This window comes from Camarhynchus parvulus, chromosome 3 (genome assembly GCF_901933205.1).
Source record: "Camarhynchus parvulus chromosome 3, STF_HiC, whole genome shotgun sequence".
In the NCBI taxonomy this organism is placed as follows: Eukaryota; Metazoa; Chordata; class Aves; order Passeriformes; family Thraupidae; genus Camarhynchus; species Camarhynchus parvulus.
Genome location: NC_044573.1, coordinates 6,772,008 through 6,791,859, shown reverse-complemented (window position 1 = coordinate 6,791,859; position 19,852 = coordinate 6,772,008). Strand labels below are relative to the sequence as shown.

The window sequence follows — 19,852 nt, the reverse complement described above, 5'->3', positions numbered from 1 at the left end:
GGAACTCAAGAGTTCAGCACAAAGACCAAAGGTGGACACAGCCTTTGAGGGAAACCTGCTGGAAAGAGCTCTGATAGTGAAGAGCTCTTGGCTGGTGAAGAACACAGCCAAACACAGAATTTATCAATTTTCCCAGACTGACTTTGCCGTGGCAAAGGTAAAAAATAAATAGGCAGCTCTCTGGGGGCTCTGAAGAATTTTCCATGTAATTTAGTTCTGTGTGCAGTGTTCAAAATAAGAATTATGGATACAATGATGTCACTGATGTTGTGCAGGGACTTTGGGGAAAAGAATGTGACGGCCAACTTAAGATCTGGGATCTGCAGAAGATTCCATTTTATCCAGTGATTTATACTGGGGTAGTTCATGTGTTTGTACCTCGTCTCTCCTTCATTGCCATCTTACTCTTCATTCCTTCTGTATACAGAATCATCTTGGGTGGCATGGAGCAAAGAGGAGTGTGAATTTCCCTGTGTCTGTGCCTGAGGTTCTTCCTGAAATGACAACAGCAGCAGAGGGAAATTGCCGTGACTCCAGCTCGTGTCTCTGCCCCCACAGACGATGAGCAAGTGCTACAGAGCTGCCAGAATCTTAATTTCACTTGGCTGCTGCTTGATGAAGCAATGGGAACAGAGGCAGGAGTGGTTTTCTTCTGACTGAAGAAGCAATTTCATCTATCTACTGGATTATCCTGCTTACTAGCATGCCTTTTTTTCTTCTTTTAATTTTTAATTTGAAACAAAAACGCTTACAGTCCGAAAGGACAAACTTCCCACACCCATTGCAAACAGGGCAAAATTGTAATTTTCCTTATTCGCCCCTCTGATCTCTATACTGATCAGGGTCAGACAATTCCAGCAGAACTATTCTTTGGCCATTTCCTCTGGTTTCTCTGTTTACTCCTTCACACTTCTCTCTCATTATTTATTACTCCTTTTATTTCCATCAGGATCTGCGTGCTTGCATATCATTTTATTTACTGAAGGGATAAGTTGATGTGCATTTAAGCCTTCCAACACCTGAAAGGGGACTACAAGACCAACAGAGATGGACTTTTACAAGGGCATTTAGTGACAAGACAAGGGGAGGATGGATTCAGACTGTAAGAGAGTAGGTTTCGATAATAAATTAGATATTAGGAGCAAGTTCCCTACTCTGAGGGTGGTGAGGCGCTGGCACAGGCTGCCCAGAGCAGCTGTGGATGCCCCATCCCTGAAGTGTTCAGGGACATGCTGGACAGGGCCTCGAGCAACATGGTCTGGTGAGGAGGCTCCAAGCCATGCAAGGGGTTGGCGCTGGATGACCTTCACGGCCCCTTCCAGCTCCAGCCATTCCCGGACTCCGCCTGCCCCGCGGCTGGGGCGCGTCCCACACCCGCCCCGCCATGGCGGCGCCGCCGCCTCACAGGCCGCCACCGAGCCCCGGGCGGGCGGTGACAACCGCCTTCCTATTGGCCGAGCCTCTTCCTGTTCTTCTCTCCTATTGGAGAAGAGTGGCCCGTAGGCGGGGACAGCCGCTGAGCGACGGCTGCGGCGGCGAATGGGCGGGTGCGGCCGTCCCTCCCGGCCGGCGCTGGGGCGGGAGCCAATGGGAGCGGCGGGGGGCGCGCGCGGCGCCGGGAGCAGGTAAACAGCGGGGCCGGCCGGGGCGCGGGGCCGGGACCGGGGATGCGGGATTGGGATCGGAATCGGGACGGGCATCGGGATGGGCATCGGGAACCTGCGGGCTGTGCATGGGATGGGATGGGATGGGACGGGACGGGACGGGCCGGGCCCGGCGTTCCTGCGGGGTCTCGGGGTCGCCGCGCTCCTGAAGCTGCCTGTGTCTCCGTGTGTGCGTATATACGTATAAATGCGTGTTCTCGTATAGGTGCATATTTTATGTAAAAAATTACATATTTCCACGTGAGTTTGTGTACGTACGTGTGTTAAGATACCTGTACGCCTATTTCTCCTGGGCGGTGGCGGCGTATCCCGGCTTTCATTTGGAAGCGCCCTGAGGCGGAGATGGACAGAGAACTCCGCGCAGAGTTCTTCAGTTCAAGCGTTCGGAAGGGCAGCCGGGCAGCGAGAACACCTGCATGGGAGCAGGAGCCCCTCTGGCCTCCTGCAAAGCCTCTGCCTGCTGGGCTGGGGCTTCTCTTGCAGCTTGTTTGGTTTTTGGTTTTATTTTTCTTTTCAATTTTCTTTAATGCTGTCGGTGTCGCTGGCCGTGCACCTCGGATGCGCAGGGAAGCAGCGCAGCGCCGCTGTGTGCCTCTGTGGGCACAGGGGAAAGCAGCCACTCGGGCAGGACACAGGAACTCGGGTGCCCTTGGGTGTCCCCGCAGTGTCACCTCCAGCCCTGCTGGCTCTGATGCCCTCGGCAGTAGCGGCACCGATGGGAGCTGCTGCTCCCGCATGGGAAGTGTGAGCTTCGGGGTTTGCCTTGTGCGGGGCTCTGGTGCCTCCATGCTGTGACAGGGAGCGTTCGGGCTCCGTGCTGGCAGAATAACCCTGCTGACCCTCCTGGGCAGGGTCTGATTGCAGCTCTGCCAGCAGAATCGCCCTGTGGGAGCTACACCTTGTGCCTTTCTTGTGGGACCATAGAAAGCAGTGCTGGTTCAGCCACAGTGTGGAAAGAAAGCTACAAATCTTTACTGCTTCCCGTAGCATCTTGTGATTTATTTTTTGTGTTCTGGGGCGGAAAGTGAGTGGTGTTTGCACTCTGAGATGGTGTGTTCCACGTCCCCTGGCATTTTAGCAGCATGCCCATTCTGACTATATGTATTAGCAAGAGCATGGAAATCTTTCCTCCTAATTTTGGCCCCACCACTTCTGATTTCTTAAGTTTATTTCCTTCTCTTCATATTTATGAACAGCAGTGGTTGCTGCAGCCAAAACTTAGGAGAACATCAGGCTGTCAGTACCATCTCAAAGCTTTCTCTTGATCTAAATATAGCAAAGAAAATACATTTTTCCTAATCTAATTGCCATCAAAGAGAACAATATGGATAAGAAGGAATTTTAACTCTCAGGTGGATAATTAAGTATTCTGCCAGGCTATAGCAGCTATTCTGTGCTGTATGTTGTAGAGGTGTTATTTGTGATGGATGGAATGCAAAGCAAAGGGTTTAGATTGTTTGCAGCATGAAAATGAAAGGCAAACTGAGGCTGGATCTTAATGTTAGTGAACTGGCCCAGTCTAATCAAAACCCACGAAAGCTGGCTTTTTGCAGCTGAGGAAAGAGGTCTTTTGCATGAAGGACATCTGGAAAAGAATTGGTGACTCCTGCTTCCCTTCAGGATTCACAAGACTGCTGGAAAGCAGGAGTAATTGTATTCCCACCTCAGCTCTTGTAAGAAGCACTTACTACTGGCCTACTTTTTGTCCTCCTTCATTTTTTCCATAGAGTTTTGAGAGTTGGGTCATTTTGCTCTTATGCATTGTATGATTTTTTTGAATGGGACCTGATGGTTTGAGGGGCAGAGAGGAGAACCTTGCCTGATATAACTTAGTGCTTCGCTTTGATAATGGCCTGGGATTTTGTTTAATGTCTTTGGTAGATCATGCTCTCAAGCTTTCTGTGAATACAGATACAGCTTGTATTTATCTCCATGTTTTCCATTCCTGAGCTGTCCTTCTCCCTTTTTCAGCTCAGCCTAGAAAAACAGTCAGTATGCACAGGCATGTTTGCTGTCGTGAGCATGAGTAGGAAAGAAGCTCCCTTGCTTTCCATTGTGGTGCATGCAGCATCCTTTTGGCAGCCAGAAATCATTTCCACAAGGCCCTTTTCCTTAGTTTTAGTAGTGAAATGAGACCAGAAAACAGTGTGGCTTTGTGACAGCCCTGTCTTAGCTGCCTGGTGCTCCCTTTTTGTTTGCCAAGCGAGTCCCTGGCTTTCTGTTCTTTCCCTCTGCTCAGCCCAAGGGTGCTCATGTGTGTGAGGGTGACCAGGCTGGTCCTTCCTCCCCTGGAGAACACATTTCTTAAATCATGTGAGAAAAAGTTCTTCAGTATTTTGATTGGGTTGTTGAAACCTAAATATTGGTCCCAAACTATCAGGGAATAAAGCTTTATTTATTTCCACCCTGGTGTCTGGCATGAGCAGGAGGTTTTGAGAGTTATTTAAATCCTGTAGGTCACAGATCCTGTGGCATGAATAACTTATCCTGTTCCTCATCCAGAAGTATGTCATGATTGAATGACTGTGGATGTGACTTCTTTAAAGACCTAAATCCTAGAACTGGAGCAGAGTCTGGTGTCCCAGCTGTACATTGTGAGCCCTCGGGTGCTCAGTCAAAAGAGTGAGCAAATCATTTATAAATAATAAATTTATTGATGAAATAATTATTTAAATAATATAATAATATTTGAATAGAACTTATTAATGAAAAAAGTATTTAAAGACAAAATAATTAAATAAAGTGTGTTAAGCATCCGGAGAGGAGATCTTGGTCTCTGTAAGAAAGAAGCACACAAGTGTTAAGCAGCTCAGTCAGTAAGAACAGGATTACTGTGAAGCTGACAGGCCTGGTGTGAGGGTTAGCCCTGCTTCTGTTTCCCATAATGTACCACTTTTATCACCAAAGGAGAAAACAAAATGATAGGAAAAAGCAAGAGAAGCCAGGGGGGGAGCAGATGTCTGAAAAATGTTTCACTTGGGTGGATTGAGTTGATGTTCTAAAATTTCTTGAAGGTGCAGATGTGTTGAGGAGGCTGTGAAAGAAAGGAGAGATCTCCTACACCTCCCTCTTTCCTTCCTCCAAAGTGAATTTCAGTTCCTTTGGTGAGAAGCAAGAATATCTCACAGATCTTCAAAGGAAATACTCTGATGTCAGGGTGTGCTGGTGGGGCTGTGAATGTGTGATTCAGATTTAAGTGACTGTGTCCAAATCACGTGGCTTCTTCAGCTTCCTCTTCTATTTCCTGAGACACAGGAACTCGGGTAAGGTTCTGTAGAGGAGAGTTCTGGTAGGTATAACTGCTGACAGTGCAACAGAGCTATGGTTTTGCTTGTGGACAAGTGGCTGGGGATCAGAAAAGTGATTAATTACTTGCTTTGTTAAGCTGACTTAATAAATGCTAAAAAGAATTCTCCTATTAGTTGCATTTATAACTTCTGATTTTCAGGCTGTTCTGCCATAGTTAGGGCAGTGCACCTTCTCCCTCTGGTGTCTAGAAAGAAGAGCTGTTCCTTTCCTTTCTGCACTCTCTCGCTGCTTTGCCTGCTTTTCTGCATAGCAGAAGGTGAAAAGAGGCCAAGCATTTCTAGCCCCCACATTTACTCTCTGTGTTTTTGCCCATTCGAGTAATTTTGCTTTTAATCACAAGACAACATAAGGAAAACCCCACAAGTGGCTCTCCTAAAAGGAGACAGGTGTTTCCCTTGCCATGCAAACCTCTTCATCAGCAAAGAGAAGCACTGCTAATGAATTTCATCTGGTTAATAAACAGTCATAAGACAGCATGTAGCTCCTGATTAGTGCCTTATGTAAAGCTGAGGCTCCAGGTTACTAAGAAACTTGTGCTCCTTGCTGATGCTCCTGGGAGTGTTGTGTAAGAGCTGAGCTTTCTGACAGGCAGGCAGGCAGGGTGTGAGGTGAATCTGTGTGTGGCCCCTGCCAAACAAACGCTGAGCACTGAGCAATCTCCTTTGTGGAAGGTAAGGTGTACTGGTGGGAGAGGGGAAATAGAGGCAGCAAGTGTGGAAGCTGTGGTCAAGGAAAAGCAAGTTTCTTTAGTGCTGCACTGTGCTGATAGCCGTGCCTGCAGCAGTCCCAGTGCCTTGAACTGAAGGGATTGTCATGGCTGGGGGAGGGCAGGATAAACCTGCTGTTGGGAGGAGATGGAGCCTCCCTGCTCTGAAATCTGTGAATCCTCCTCAGACGTTCAGTCCTTTGCAGTGTGGTGTTCACTGTTTCTTCCCCCCTGCTCTGCTTGTCCCCACAGGCTTGGGCGGTGCCTGGCTGTGCCCTCCTGAGCGCTCCTTGGGAAGCGGCCATGATCGCGTTCATGAACGACTCGGACAGCGAGGAGGAGCCCTGCAATGAGAGAACATCCCTGATGTCTGCAGAGAGCCCTCCTGTGCCCTCCTACCAGGATGGCCTGCCAGCCTCAGAAGCAGGGGAAGCACAGGCACACAGGGTAGGTGTGTGGTGATAGAATCCCTCAATCCCTCCTTCCAGGCTGGATTCTGGGATTGGCTTTGCTGTTGTTTCACCGGCGTCGCACTCAGCCAGCAGCAGCACTGCCTGGTGCCATTTCCTCCACTCTTTTTCCCCATATATACTCCTCCCTTTTCCTTCCTTTTGATAAAGATACCAAATCAGGCTTTTAATCAGGACCTGATGCACATATGACTGTTGCAGGCCATCCTTTTTAGCCTTCTTGTCTGCTCTGGTCAGATGCAGCTAATGTTAGAAGAGAATCTAGTCCAGCTGCCAGCAAAGCAGCAGGATAAAGCAAGCACAGCATTGCTGAGAGAGGAGGAACATGTCAAGCTTTTGTCACCTCAGATGACATTTTTTTCTGTCTAGTTCTGGGCATCTTGCCCTTCATGTTCATGTGTCTATCTATATATGTGTGTTTGAAGAGTGTAGTGGTGTTCACAGGGGTCCCAGCACGAGGGAAGAGACAAGAATCTTGACTCCATGTTTCAGAAGGCTGATTTATTATTTTATGATATATATTATATTAAAACTATACTAAAAGAATAGAAGAAAGGATTTCATCAGAAGGCTAGCAAGGAATAGAAAAGAATGGAATGATAATAAAATCTTGTGACTGACCAGAGAGTCCAAGCCAGCTGGGCTGTGATTGGCCATTAATTAAAAACAACCACATGAGACCAATCAAAGATGCACCTGTTGCATTCCACAGCAGCAGATAATTATTGTTTAAATTTCATTTCTGAGGCATCTCAGCTTCTCGGGAGAAAAGATCCTAACGAAAAGATTTTTCATAAAATATGTCTTGTGACAGAAGAGGTCTTTAGGTATTCATGGAATTGGTTTAAAAACGATTGCAACCTGTTTGCAATGGAATTGAATGGAATTTCTAATTGTATTGTTCAGTTGGTACCTTTCTATTAGGACTCAGCTGGTCTGCTGTGGTGGCCTGCAGCAGCCTCGTGAGGTATGATGGAATCAAGCTTTGAACACAAAGAAAAGCAGCACCTTACACATTTGCAAATATTTCTTTTCAGAAGAGGCGAGCAGGCAGCAGCCGTGGCCCAAACAATATCGCCGGTGGAGAAATGTCTGGCTCGGGTGTTCCAGTGAGAGAAAGCATCCTGGAAAATGAAGAGGAGGAGCTGACTCTGAAATATGGAGCAAAGCATGTAATCATGCTCTTTGTGCCTGTCACCCTTTGTATGATTGTTGTCGTCGCCACCATAAAGTCAGTGCGCTTCTATACGGAGAAAAACGGGCAGCTGTAAGTGGGCTCTGGAACAGCCTCACTGTGTGGGACCCCTGCCCCACACACACGCTCTGTGCATGCAGAGTGCCTCCCTGGCAGGCTGGGAGAACCTTTACACAGGTGCAGGTGGCTGTGGGAACATACACAGAGCTTACTGAAGTACTGTGCTCACCTGTGTAAGCTTTTCCCATAGCTGCATTGTACTGATGCCTTTGCACTGTCATTTAGGGTGCCCTCAGTGAGGCCTGTGAGCTGTGTAATAATGAAACTGCTTCGTTCTGCAGCAGAAAAGGCCCAGGCTGAGCTCCTAGACTGTTCACTCACTAGCTGGCAGCAATGAGGGAATAGCATGTTCATTTGGATGAGTGTCTCATTTCCTGGTGATATTTCTGGTTCCTAAAGACTCGTGGTGTGGATACGTAATTCCAGCTCCTGCTGGCAGTGCCTGGCTCCTGAGGCTGCAACTGCTTCAGATATGGGATAGAGAAAGAGAGACTGTGGTCCCTTGAACTGAATTGAAGGAATCAAAATAAGGTGGTGAGAAGGGGTAAAAGAGTTCAAGACTCTCCTACCAAGTGTGGAAAGAAAGGGTGTCCCCCATTTCAGAACAGCACCTGGGAACCCCGCTGCTCTGGAAGAACATGCTTTTGATGGAGACCACTAATCTTTAGTTGATGATTAACTTGAGCTCAGCGTACATCTCATGTTTGCTGTCCTTGGCAGCTCTACCTCCCTTTCTTTCCCACATGCAGAGAGGTCTGGTTTTATCTGGGACAGATAGTTAGAAGAGAATATCTGTACTTTATATGGCTTTTGCTTTATCCTGCAGGATCTACACCCCTTTCAGTGAGGACACCCCATCTGTGGGCCAGCGTCTCTTGAACTCGGTGTTGAACACCATTGTAATGATCAGTGTCATCATTGTCATGACTGTGTTCCTGGTGCTGCTCTATAAATATCGCTGCTACAAGGTAAAGCATCCCTGCCAGAGCCTTTTCCATCTCTGTGCTGTGAGCCTGGGATCAAATGGGCCTTGCATGGCAGTGAGAGACACAGGCACTGCACTGGCTCATCCTCAGCCTGGGCATAGCAAGAATCATACAGTGCACAAGTCTTTGTCAGTGGTGATGGAGCTGTGGCTCTGAATAGGCTTTGCTATTATTTTGTCACTAATGGCAGGCCCTTAAAAACAAGGTCTGCTACTTTGTGTTAGTCAGGTCTGAGTCTTCTGCATCTGATCCAAATATTTTGCCATTTGTACTTGTACCACTTACTGTGGATGCTTCTATTAAGACATTTCACACAAGCTTTGTGGGAACTGGTATTATTTCTGCCTTCTGGAAGTTCTGGTGGAAGAGCACAAGGCTTGGAGAGAAAGGCACATTCAGGTTCTATGGTGCTCAGGGAGTTCTTATATGTGCTACCAGCCCAGCATTTGAGCTCTGTCCATTCCTACTTTTTAAACTTGTCCCAAAGACAGAGTTTATTTTACAGCCTTGGGAAAACCAGGCTCCTTACGGCCTCCTCCTTCCTAGCAAACAGAATGAATGTGCTCACCTGTGTGAGCTAGCAGAAAATGCTTAGGCCAGAAATAAATGAAATAAACCCAAATCAGCTAAAATGCTAAGGGACAGAATACAAAATGAAAATGGGAGAACTGGGAGGGACTGGCTGTCCCTCCTCCTTCACTGACCATAGGGAAGGCAGGGTCTCTGGACATTGGGAGTGCAGAAGGAGACTATTGGGGCAGTTCTGTGACCTGAGCAGGGGTAACAGCCCCTACAGTCACTGTCTCTTCTTGCCCTTGATAGTTCATCCATGGCTGGCTGATCCTGTCCTCCCTGATGCTGCTCTTCCTCTTTACCTACATTTACCTCGGGTAAGTGGGAATGGTGCAGGTAACCTGGCAGTTCAGGGCTCCTCCTTCACCTCTTTGCTGAGAATTCCCATTTTGAACAAGAAAAGGAATGTCTCCCCTTTTCCAAATGGACTTTTAAGTGTTGTTAGAAGAAGATAGCTTTCTTTTTTAGAAACTGTAAAAGAAGATCTTTAATAGTCAATGCTCAATTTTATAGAAATTGCTGGGCAGTGATACTGTGAGCATGAAATGAACAGGCTGAATCCTGTGGTACAGAGGCCCTGGATTATACATTGAGAAGCACCTGGAAAGGTACTTCATGTGCCAAGTTACTTTCCTGATTTGTCTTTTTTCTTAGACAACATTGTTTCAAGCTCATTCCCTTAGCTCCCAGCTCAGGTGAAAGGAAACTTTTAACTTGTGGGTGAGAGTTGCTCTGTTCTGCTCCCTCCTGGTGTAGCTGGGGGCTTTTTCATTTAACTACAGCCTTACCTTTTGTTTAACTTTGCAGGTCACTTGCTTTCACTGCTTAGCTAAATTTTCTTGTGGTATTCCAGGGAAGTATTGAAGACTTACAACGTGGCCATGGATTATCCCACTTTGTTCATAGTCATCTGGAATTTTGGAGCTGTTGGAATGATTTGCATCCACTGGAAAGGTCCCTTGCAGCTCCAGCAAGCTTATCTCATTATGATCAGTGCTCTAATGGCATTGGTGTTCATTAAATATCTACCTGAGTGGTCAGCATGGGTGATTCTAGGTGCAATCTCCATCTATGGTAAGTGTGGGTTGTCACTCTCAGGGTGTGGCTCCTGGAGAGGTTACTCTGTGGCAATCTCAGGACTCTGTATGTCCTTCAAAAAAACCAACTTTATGGTGCTAAAAGCTTTAGAAAGTGCCAGATGGGCTATTAATTTGACTCCCTGTCTTGTCTCTTGCTAATTGTTCGTGTAGGTAGTGTACCTCAGCCAGGTCTTTCAAAGTGGATCACCAAGTCAGGGAAGGACTGAACCTCACCTCACTGCATGGTAGGGGTGGCTGGATTTTTATCAGTAGCAGACCTGACAGTCTTGCAGGTTTTGTTTATTGTTGTCAAGAGATCATGGATTTTGGTATGAGTTCTAAGTTTCAATAGAACCTGCAGAACAAGAGGGAGGAGATGTGATGGAACTGGACTGAAGGCCTTCCTGCATGTGAAACCAGAGCCAGTGTATGTAGTGATGGAGTGTGGAATGTGAACAAAGCACCCCCACTCCTCCTCTAATTAAATTTAACATCTCAGTGAAATGCTGCCATCAGCTTTCAAAGAGCTCATGTGGTATTCTCAAGGGGCTTTTTATAGGATTAACACAGTGAAAACTCTTATTATTACATTAAGGCTTGGAGGTGGTATTTTAAGTGAACGCTTCCAGGGACTTAAAACAGCTAGAGTTATGCAAAGTGGTGGAAAGTGCCATTCAGGAATCATCTGGTTTATATGGATAGATGTAAATTTAAGGGGAGAACATCTTAAAGATAAAGAATGTAAAATATGCATGACAGTTCAAGATGAGATTGGTCCTTTTCTTTCTGCAGATCTGATGGCTGTTCTCTGTCCCAAGGGGCCACTGAGAATGTTGGTAGAAACTGCACAGGAGAGAAATGAGCCCATTTTCCCTGCATTAATATATTCCTGTGAGTAAGATTACAATGTTAATGTTTTTAGCTAGATGAAACCCTTTGTCTGTGTCAAAGCAAAGAGCGCTGTCTTAGCTACTTTCTTGCCTTAAGAATGGTGCCCAGTTATGTTCTGGAATTTGTACAAGGCCTTGTTTACCAGTTACAATGTTGCTAACTGTAATTAACCAAAGGGAGCCCACATTTACCTTGTGAAGCTGGATGTTCAGAAACAGACTAATCCTTTCATGAATACAGTGCAGAATATGCCTCTTTTTTTCTGCACACAAAACCCCGTGTGAGGTGGGCAGCAGTGTTTGCCAAGTTCTGTGATGAGGTGATGCTCACTCAATACATTTATTCATTGTGTGTGTGCTTTACAGACACACTTTAAACATGTGATGAGGCTCCATGCTTCCTGCAGCCCCCTCTGTACTGTACAGGTGCCAGTGCTTAGAATATATTTGCTTTATTGTTCATTGTTTGGCTCCTCACTTTGCAAAGGGCTGCATTCAAGTATTGCTCTGCAAACAGAATCAGTCATCTCTCTCTCTGCCCTGACTTTCTTGGGCTCTTTGACTACCACAGTGTCTGGTGCCCTTATCAGAGGTATCCACATGCCTAAGATAAGATTGTTGGAAGGCAGAAGACTCAACACTCATGGGACCTGAACTTGAGTGCTTCATGGATTTCAGTGACTTTTTCATTACATCACCTGGAAGATGAAGGGTTATTCCCAAATGTTTGGTCCTAAGCTGAGGATGCCTACAACCTGACTGATTTTTTTTCTTCAAGCATTTAATATTACATAAATGCTTTTATGTGTTCCAGGCAGAGTCTCAGCTCACCTCAGCTGCCTTCCCTTTTACAGGAGATTCTGTTACCCTGACCTGAGACAATCTAGATAAAGTCTTTCCCATGCTTTAGTTAACAAACAAGAGCTTCCCTAAAGGAGAATGCAGTTCAGCAAATAATAAATACTGAACAAAAAGTTCTTGTGCAGAATGTCAGTGTCTCCATTGCAAGGCTACATTCTGTGGCTCCCTCTGGATGCAAGAACATCACCTTGGCTGAGCTCATCATGGAAAAGCAGGCACTGGGTTTGCCTTGGCTTATTTTGTTTAGCTTAGCTTCTATTAAATATTTAAGTGATGCACACTTAAATAAAAAGCTGATTTCAGGTCCCTTCTGCTGATTTTGGAAGGGTTTGTATTCCTTTTCAATTTAAGGATCCCAAGAATAAACCACCAACCATCAGTTGCTATTAGAGCCAAAACAGAAATATGCAATATTTTGACAGGATGGAACCACAACAGGCAGAGAGAAAACTTGCATTCTGACAGCTCCTGCAATCCCTCCCTTGTGTGCTGTACCTTTAGCAGAACATGAGCAAGCTGTGTTAGTTAACCTCTGGTTACCTTTTGTATTACCATCATTCCCTGGGAAATAGTTTTCTTTGAAGAGAAGAGCCAGAAATCAGGAAGAAACCAAAGGAGTTGAGGACCCTAGTTCTGGAATTTTGCTTTCTTTAATCCACAGAAAAGATTATGTTGACTCTTAGCTACTTGTGCCCTGGAACTTCCTTAAAAACTGAATGGATGCATTGCCTTGGCCTTCTCCCACCTTGCTGTCTCAGTTCCTAGGGAAACCAACTGAGTGTTTTAGAAGCATTTACAGGGGCAAGGGTTTGTATTTTTAGGGACAGCTAAATACTTATTCCTCTGACATATAGTGGCCAATGTTTTATGCAGCTGATTACTTTCTTTCTTCCAGCTGCTATGATGTGGACAGTTGGAATGGCAAAGCCAGACACAGCAGCAAGAGGAGCAAGTCAGCAGACATGGGATGCAGGTTTGTTTGCATGTTCCTCTCCCATACAGAGCACTGTCCTACAGAAATAATGAGTATGTTTGAGACTGAATGTAAACATAAGCCCCCAAGTCCTGATGGATGCATTTTTTTTCAGTGTTGTTACTTGCAGAACTCAGTGATGTTCATAAACCTGCTGTTAGGACTGGCAGCAAAGATGAGCAGACAGTGTAGGAAGCTTCAGTATTCAGGCCACTTTTATTTAAAAAAAACCCAAACAAACAACAAATCAAGCAGAAGTGCTGTTTAAGTCCCTCCTGTAGTGTACTGAAGTCAAAGCTGAAAGTGAGCTAGTGGGGAGTTACATGTTTCCATACTGGGGATGGTAAATTACAACATAGGCTCCTAAATATCATACTGATGAGCTGGTGAAATTCAATGCTGCATTCAGACCAGTGCCATGGTGCACCTCTCTGTAAGTGCTCTATGGCTCACCCTGCTGAAGAAAATAAATGTCTTTACCCTTGGGTAAAGCCTTGTGTTAAGGCAGTTACCCACCAGCAGCTTTTGTGATTCAAGTTTACATTGTAGCTGGTTCTGCAGTAATTTGGGTGCCTTTGCTTTTATCTTCTTGAGATGCAAATTGAGCTGCATTAAACTCAGTTTTAAAGTGACTGAATCAAATCTTACATGTAGTTTTGGGAGGATTTCCCATCTAGTCCTGTTGCACTTCAGAGATGACAGTACTTTTGAATGTTAAGGCAATAAATGTGTGCAAAGGTTTGATAACTGAACATGCTGCTTATTTCAGGATGAAGCAGCTGACATACCAAGGGAATGGCAGGGACACAATCCTGCTGGGAAATGGGTCACAGACTACAGGCTGAGGGGTACAGAATGCTCTGTGGAAGCTTTTGTCCCAGATCTGCTTGCACCTGCAGCAGCAGCAACCTGTCAAACTGACATGGACTGAAGAGTTTGTAGGAGCTTCTGAAAAATAGAAGTTGTCAGATAAAGTCATATATCACAGACTGGCTGCTTCCAAAAATACTGCCAAAGGCTCTGTCAGATGTGCTTAACAGAGGGGGTGAAAAAAGTGAAATTTGTGGACAAAGAAATGTGTCTTGCTTTCTAGATGTGAACAGTCAGCTCCAAGAATGTCAGTGTGACTCAGGACTTCTCTCACAAATGGCAGTCCTCTTAGTCATCCATTTTGGTTATATGACTGGTTAGGGAACACCTGAGCACCTCCACCCCAGAGGTATAATAACACTGTGGGAATGCACATGAACTTTGCTGGGTTTGCCTTGTCACTGTGGCCTGTGCCGAGCAATGTTATGTCTGTGTACCTGCTCCCTTGTCAAAGCCATTGAGCTCCTGGGTGGCTGCCAGGGAACACCCACACTTCCAGCTGTTCCAAACAATAACACACACATTTCCCTCAAAGCCACCAAATGTCTCTGCTCCAACTGGTCCTGATGGTCACAGCTCCAGGAGACAAAGGGCTCACCCACTGCAGGGCAGCTTCACAGGAGTGTGGATTTCATGGGCTAAAACATGTTACAAATGTAGCTGTCTCTTGTGTTTCTTTTTTTTTTTTTTTTTGGGTAATGAACTCTTGGCCTGTTTGTTGTGGAACCAAGCTGAGGATGGCAGAGAACAGCTCAGGAGCCCTTCTCATGCAGAGTCTCAGATGTCAGAGACGAGGGGTCCTGTTCCAACCCGCCCCGTCACTTTAGAGGAGCTCGAGGAGGAGGAAAGTAAGGGAAGCTTTATACCTTGTTTTCAGTGTAATTAGAGCCTGACATTTTTACTCTTTGTGCTTAACACTCTGTTCCCTAGTTTGGTCTAATCATAGTTAATCTGAATAGCTGTGCTTGCTGAGCAATGAAGAACTTGACTCTGACTGTGTATTACCTCTTGCTGCTGCAGGATCTGTTCTGGGATTGTGGTTCCAGTGACATCTGTTGGCTACGTGTACAATTTAAAACAGTTCCTTCTTCCCCCTGACTCCTGTCCCTCTCTGTCCTTGTGCTTCCTCAGCTGGTTCATTTGGAAGGCAGCCCAGGGAAGCACCTCAGGGAATGAGAGAGAACAAAGCAATTAGTGGGAAGAGGGGCTGGAAGCCTCAGCCTCCTCAGGAATGTGTGGGTCCAGGTTGGTAGCCAGGACTAGGAACCTTTACCTGCTCCCCAGGGGACAAGAATTTGTTCAGGAGGAAGCAAAACAGGAGGCTGAGAATTAACACTTCTTTTCTTTTTCCACTTCTTTCAGGGGGTGTGAAGCTGGGCCTTGGAGACTTCATATTTTACAGCGTGCTTGTTGGGAAAGCAGCTGCCACAGCTAGTGGGGACTGGAATACCACACTGGCCTGCTTTGTAGCCATTCTCATAGTAAGTGAGCAGCTTCTAAAAGCTCTGTCACAGCCTGTTCAGCACAGAATTGTTGCCAGGAGTACCAGCAGCTGAGCACTGCTGAATCAGTCCAGGTAACCTGCTAGGTATTTAGGAATACTCTGTCTCTAGACAGGCACTGCAGCAGAATGGTCCAGTGTGGATGTAGTGGGGCTGAAACAGCCCCAGGGAACTGCTGGTGTGTTTGCTTCAGCCACAGGAGTCAATATTTGGAACTCCACACTGATTAGCAAGTGTAGTTGAAAAGGTTAACTCTGTTATGCTAGGGGGAGCTGATAGATAAGAGGGTAAGGACCTATCTTATTCTACTATTTGAACTGGGAAAAAATGAGAAGGAAGGAGACTTAGATCCATGGAAATTATCAGTAAGGGCACATGACTAACATACTGTGGCTGCTGAAGAGTTGGTCCTGCCAGGTCTAATGAAGACACACTGTTAAGCTTCCATCTGAGTGGAAAATAATTACTATGCACTTGCTGTTTACCTCAACATCCTCATGGAAACTAACCAGAAAGACAACAGCAGGATTTTTAGAATGTAAAAGAAAATTGATTACTGTGTCCTTCTTGGACCTCTCTTTTCCTACTTAGATCCCAAGGACAGTGCCAGTGACTGTCACTTGTGAAGACTGTGCATCAGAGAGCATGCAAACTAGAAATGAGCTGCCTTCACTGGAGTCTGTTCAGTGTAGCTTTCTGACCCCACAGCTCAGAGAAACCCATGGGATCACCAAACTCCCTTTGCTGAAGTCCAGCACGGGGGGATCCCTTTGCTGGGGGAAATATTCTTGCTCATCTATCTTGTGAGGCCAAATGACCCATTTTGTGTCTTTTATGGTATTGTTAAAACTTGTTCCATCTCCTTTTGCAGTTTCATAATCTTGCTGCTGTGTGGCTTTGTGGTTCCCAAAAATGTCCCCTCAGTTTCCCAGCAGTAAGCACATCTCAAAAAGGAGATGAGATTTAAGAGCAGGTGTAGGCCAGATATGGTCCATGAGAGAATAAGAACAGAACTACAGGCCCAGGTAGATTTTGAACAAGTTTGCAGTCCAGAAATACTGATTAAAAAAAAAATTTAAAAAATCCCGTCTGCTGATCTTTAGCTAGTGGATATTTTTGGAGCCTAGAGTCTTTGAAGTTTTGTCATCATGGAAGAATTAAAAAGGGCTCTGATGAGAGAAGGAATCTAGAGGTACTTAGCCACAGTATCTACTCAATATACAATAGCTTCCTCACATGCTCCAAAAAGCAGATCTTGGCCTGCTATCCAGGTAAAACCAGAATTCACCCATTGTAATAAGCAATCCAGCCAAAAAAAAAACCAGTGGATTTTTGATTTCATTTTGGGTTTGGGTTTTTTTTGGGTTTTTTTTCTTTCTTTTTTACCCTAAGGGACTTGGTAAAGTGGGAATGTGTTATAGGTATTAGAAACCTTCAGTGGAACTCCTATCTGTGCAGTTCACCAGGATTTAAGTGCTTTTGTCTGCTGGATCAGTACTTCATTCATAATGGCACAGAACAAGGAGTAAAATAATGTGTAAAAAATTAACCTCTTGGGGTCAGCTGTACCTCTGCATTTGCTGTTCATACCACTTTCTCAGCAGAGATTTCTGTGCTCAGGATTGCTGAGGGAAAAACCTGGCCAACTTGTGTGAAAGATGAAGCTGTGGGCACATAGATATTCTGCTGCTGGTAGCTCAGGCAGTCTGCAGTGCTCTACAGTGCATTTGGATAATTATCTGTATGTTGGCTTGTTGGCGACGGATGAATTTCTGGTTGTCTTACTATTACCTCCTTGTGATTTTCATTCTGTTCTCTCTGACAGGGTTTATGCCTAACACTTTTACTACTGGCTGTTTTTAAGAAAGCACTGCCTGCTCTCCCCATCTCCATCACCTTTGGCTTGATCTTCTACTTCTCGACAGACAACCTCGTGCGACCGTTCATGGACACCCTGGCCTCCCACCAGCTGTATATTTAGAAGAAGTGAGAGTTAGAGGATTCTTTTTCAAGCTTTTGCTGTGAAGTATGGTACAATGTTTGGAATAGGTCATAAAGTTTTTACACTTAGTGCCATATATTTGTAAGGAAAACACTAATTCCTTGATATGCCGTGTACTAAAAATCTAATAGTTACATGTTGAACTGAGATTTTCACAGGACTCTTGGTGAAAAGCCTGGCTCCTTGCTGATGTCAGAGTGTTACTTTTATTTTATTTGATGTGCACAGTGGCTGTTGTGAGCACAGAAACCTGTATGTGGCATGAAACACTGGAGAGGTGAGGGGTCTGATCTTCCAGGAGCTAAGTAAGGTGTTTTAGGCCGGGAACTCCAGTCTTCTTTTACTATAATCTAGAATTTCTAAGTTTTCACTTAGAACTTCTAAGTCTACGCTTCTGAAGTGTTGTGCAAACACGAGGTGCAAGTGATTGGAAGAACACAGCTGGCAGCATGCACAGAGCAGTGTGTGAGCCATTAGAGGAGTGAGGCTGAGCTTCCTACGCTGGCTGCTGGGCACACAGCATCTGCTGAAATTGCCCCAAAGGTCCATTTATTCTGATCTCAGTTAGACACGGTGAGCCAGGAGGGATTGAGACAGGATGTCAGTGGTGGGATGGTGGAACATCAGGCTCCTGGCTCTGAGCACATCCACCAGTGCAAGCAGCTGATGGAGGCAGGGCTGTCCCTTGCAGCACATCAGATCCTCAGCGTGCAGAAACAGATTCTGTTCTCTCCTCCCAACATTTTATTTTTTAGGAAATATTTTTCTGGGTCATTACTACAATCCTGAAGTGACCCTAAGGTGGAAATGACTAAACAACTCCAGTAAATCAGACCTGTAACTTACTTGCTGTGTTTCTGGTGTCATTTCTGTGCATTGTTGTAACTACTCCAAAGGAGGATTCACCTTCCCTTTATTAAGAGGTCCTCTCTTACACTGACTGAGACTTGGTTAACCTAAGTTTTTGTACTGTTTAAAGATTATTTTTTTAATTACAAATTTTAAAATAGCTATTTAGTGTCAAAGGAACTCTTTTGGAAATATCCAGTCATAGTTTGTATCAAAATATTGGGGTGCAAACTTCAATCTGTTGTTACATTACTTTTAGGAATAGCTATACACCCTCAAGTGAGTTCATTAAGAAAATCACAGTGCTTGATGTCAGTAAAAAATACATAAGACAGACTGAACCTTTATGTTTTGTTCACCTTTGAAAATAATTTTGTTTCTACTCTTTGAGTCAGTTTTTCAATAGCTGCCAAAGTTCTGTGATTTTATTTTTTCTTTTTTTTCTTACCTGTGTCTGTTACTCAAACAAGCTCAGTTCTCTTTGACAGCTGATCAGTGTCAGTAAATGTAACATTATGTGAGAATTCATGAATAATGCAATGTCTTTGAGAGACTCAGAATTTAATTTCTGGAAATACTTCTTAGCAAAGGCTTTGAATTACACAATTTTATGTAGTGCTTTTTCCAGTAGACCTGTTCAAGCTCATCTGCTTTGATAATTAACAAGGATATCACACAGGTGGTTCAGACTAATTTTTAAAAAGTGCATAAGTGTTTTTACAAGGGGTGTGTGTGTGTCTCAGTCTAGACAAGTCAGTAACTCTTGCTCTTTGTTAGTTTTCCGTCCTCATTTCTCACATTTGCAATGTTTGGATTTAACAACTGCAGAGTTAACTATTACTAAAAGGTATTTCCTTTGGAAATGTAAATCAGTAGAGCTTTGTTTGCTGATTTTTAAGGTTTATGTGAGAGTTGCTTTTTCTATTTGTTTGTTAGTGTTTGTTCTTTTTAATGAAAACAGTTATGGGGCCAAATCAGACTAGAATCACTGGGAAACGTGATTTTACTTTTTGCATTGCATGGTCTAGAGAGGATATGAATTATTTGTATATACTGAAAGAAAAATCCTGCTTGGCTTATCAGGGTTGTACTTCTATGAAAGCAGAGTTAATACTTGAAGGAAACTGGTAGGGGACCCTTCACATATTGAAGGATCACCACTGGTTTTCTGCAGATACCTGCTTGCCAAAGACTGGCCTTCCACTGACCAATTCTGCAGAACTTACAAGAATTTTAATTGAAAAGGTAACTGAGCAAGAGATTCTGGCAGTGCAACAGAATGTATTGTCCTGGTGAGTGAAAGGAGTATATCATGAATATACTGGAGTGGTTATAATTGTATAAAAGTTAATATGTATTTACTACAAATATATATTTGTGTTTGTGTGTCCATACACACAGACATGCAAATTTTAAAATTACTTGGAGTGATTTCTCATCTCTTTGGATGTTTTCACCTGTGCATGAAGTGAAGTTTTGTTTGTGATGTTAACATTGTGCAGCACGGCCTAAGATGTGAAATGCAGAGGGCAGGATTTACCCTACTCACAGCTGGCTGCTACATGAGATTCTGACTCAGTGACCTGGCACCTTGAATCAGCAAAGCATTTGTCTGCCTAATGTGTTCCTTCACTGGTGTCAGCTTGCTGCATGCTCTGAGCCAGCACAGCTGCCAGCTACACTGAGGTGACACCTTTCTTGGTGCTGGTGTCACTCAGCACCTGAAGTCCTCTAGGAGGTGCCATGTGTTGGCATTTTCCTGTGTCATCCCGCTCACACTCACCCCTCCTCTCCGGTCTGAAATGAGTGTTTCATTGCTTCTACTCTCAAATGTAGCTTGGGCATACATCAGTCCTGAAGATC

General features: G+C 44.8%; 1 protein-coding gene across 1 annotated transcript; it reads left to right on the top strand.

The window, feature by feature from the left end:
- The first annotated feature begins 1,580 nt into the window (after positions 1-1,580).
- PSEN2 (presenilin 2) lies at positions 1,581-19,410 on the top strand. Its single transcript, XM_030946090.1, has 11 exons — positions 1,581-1,625; positions 5,932-6,126; positions 7,187-7,416; positions 8,231-8,372; positions 9,213-9,280; positions 9,817-10,037; positions 10,835-10,933; positions 12,689-12,766; positions 14,368-14,484; positions 14,999-15,117; positions 16,964-19,410. Exons 2-11 carry the CDS (start codon positions 5,983-5,985, stop codon positions 17,117-17,119), a joined length of 1,374 nt encoding a protein of 457 aa, XP_030801950.1. The 5' UTR covers positions 1,581-1,625; positions 5,932-5,982; the 3' UTR covers positions 17,120-19,410.
- Positions 19,411-19,852: the final 442 nt, after the last annotated feature.

Bases quoted from the DNA above. Each gene is read 5' to 3' on its own strand.
- PSEN2 (XM_030946090.1), top strand. From the start codon at position 5,983: ATGATCGCGTTCATGAACGACTCGGACAGCGAGGAGGAGCCCTGCAAT. The intron at 7,417-8,230 runs GTAAGTGGGCTC...TTTATCCTGCAG, and splicing joins ACGGAGAAAAACGGGCAGCT to GATCTACACCCCTTTCAGTG. The intron at 14,485-14,998 runs GTAAGGGAAGCT...CACTTCTTTCAG, and splicing joins GGAGCTCGAGGAGGAGGAAA to GGGGTGTGAAGCTGGGCCTT.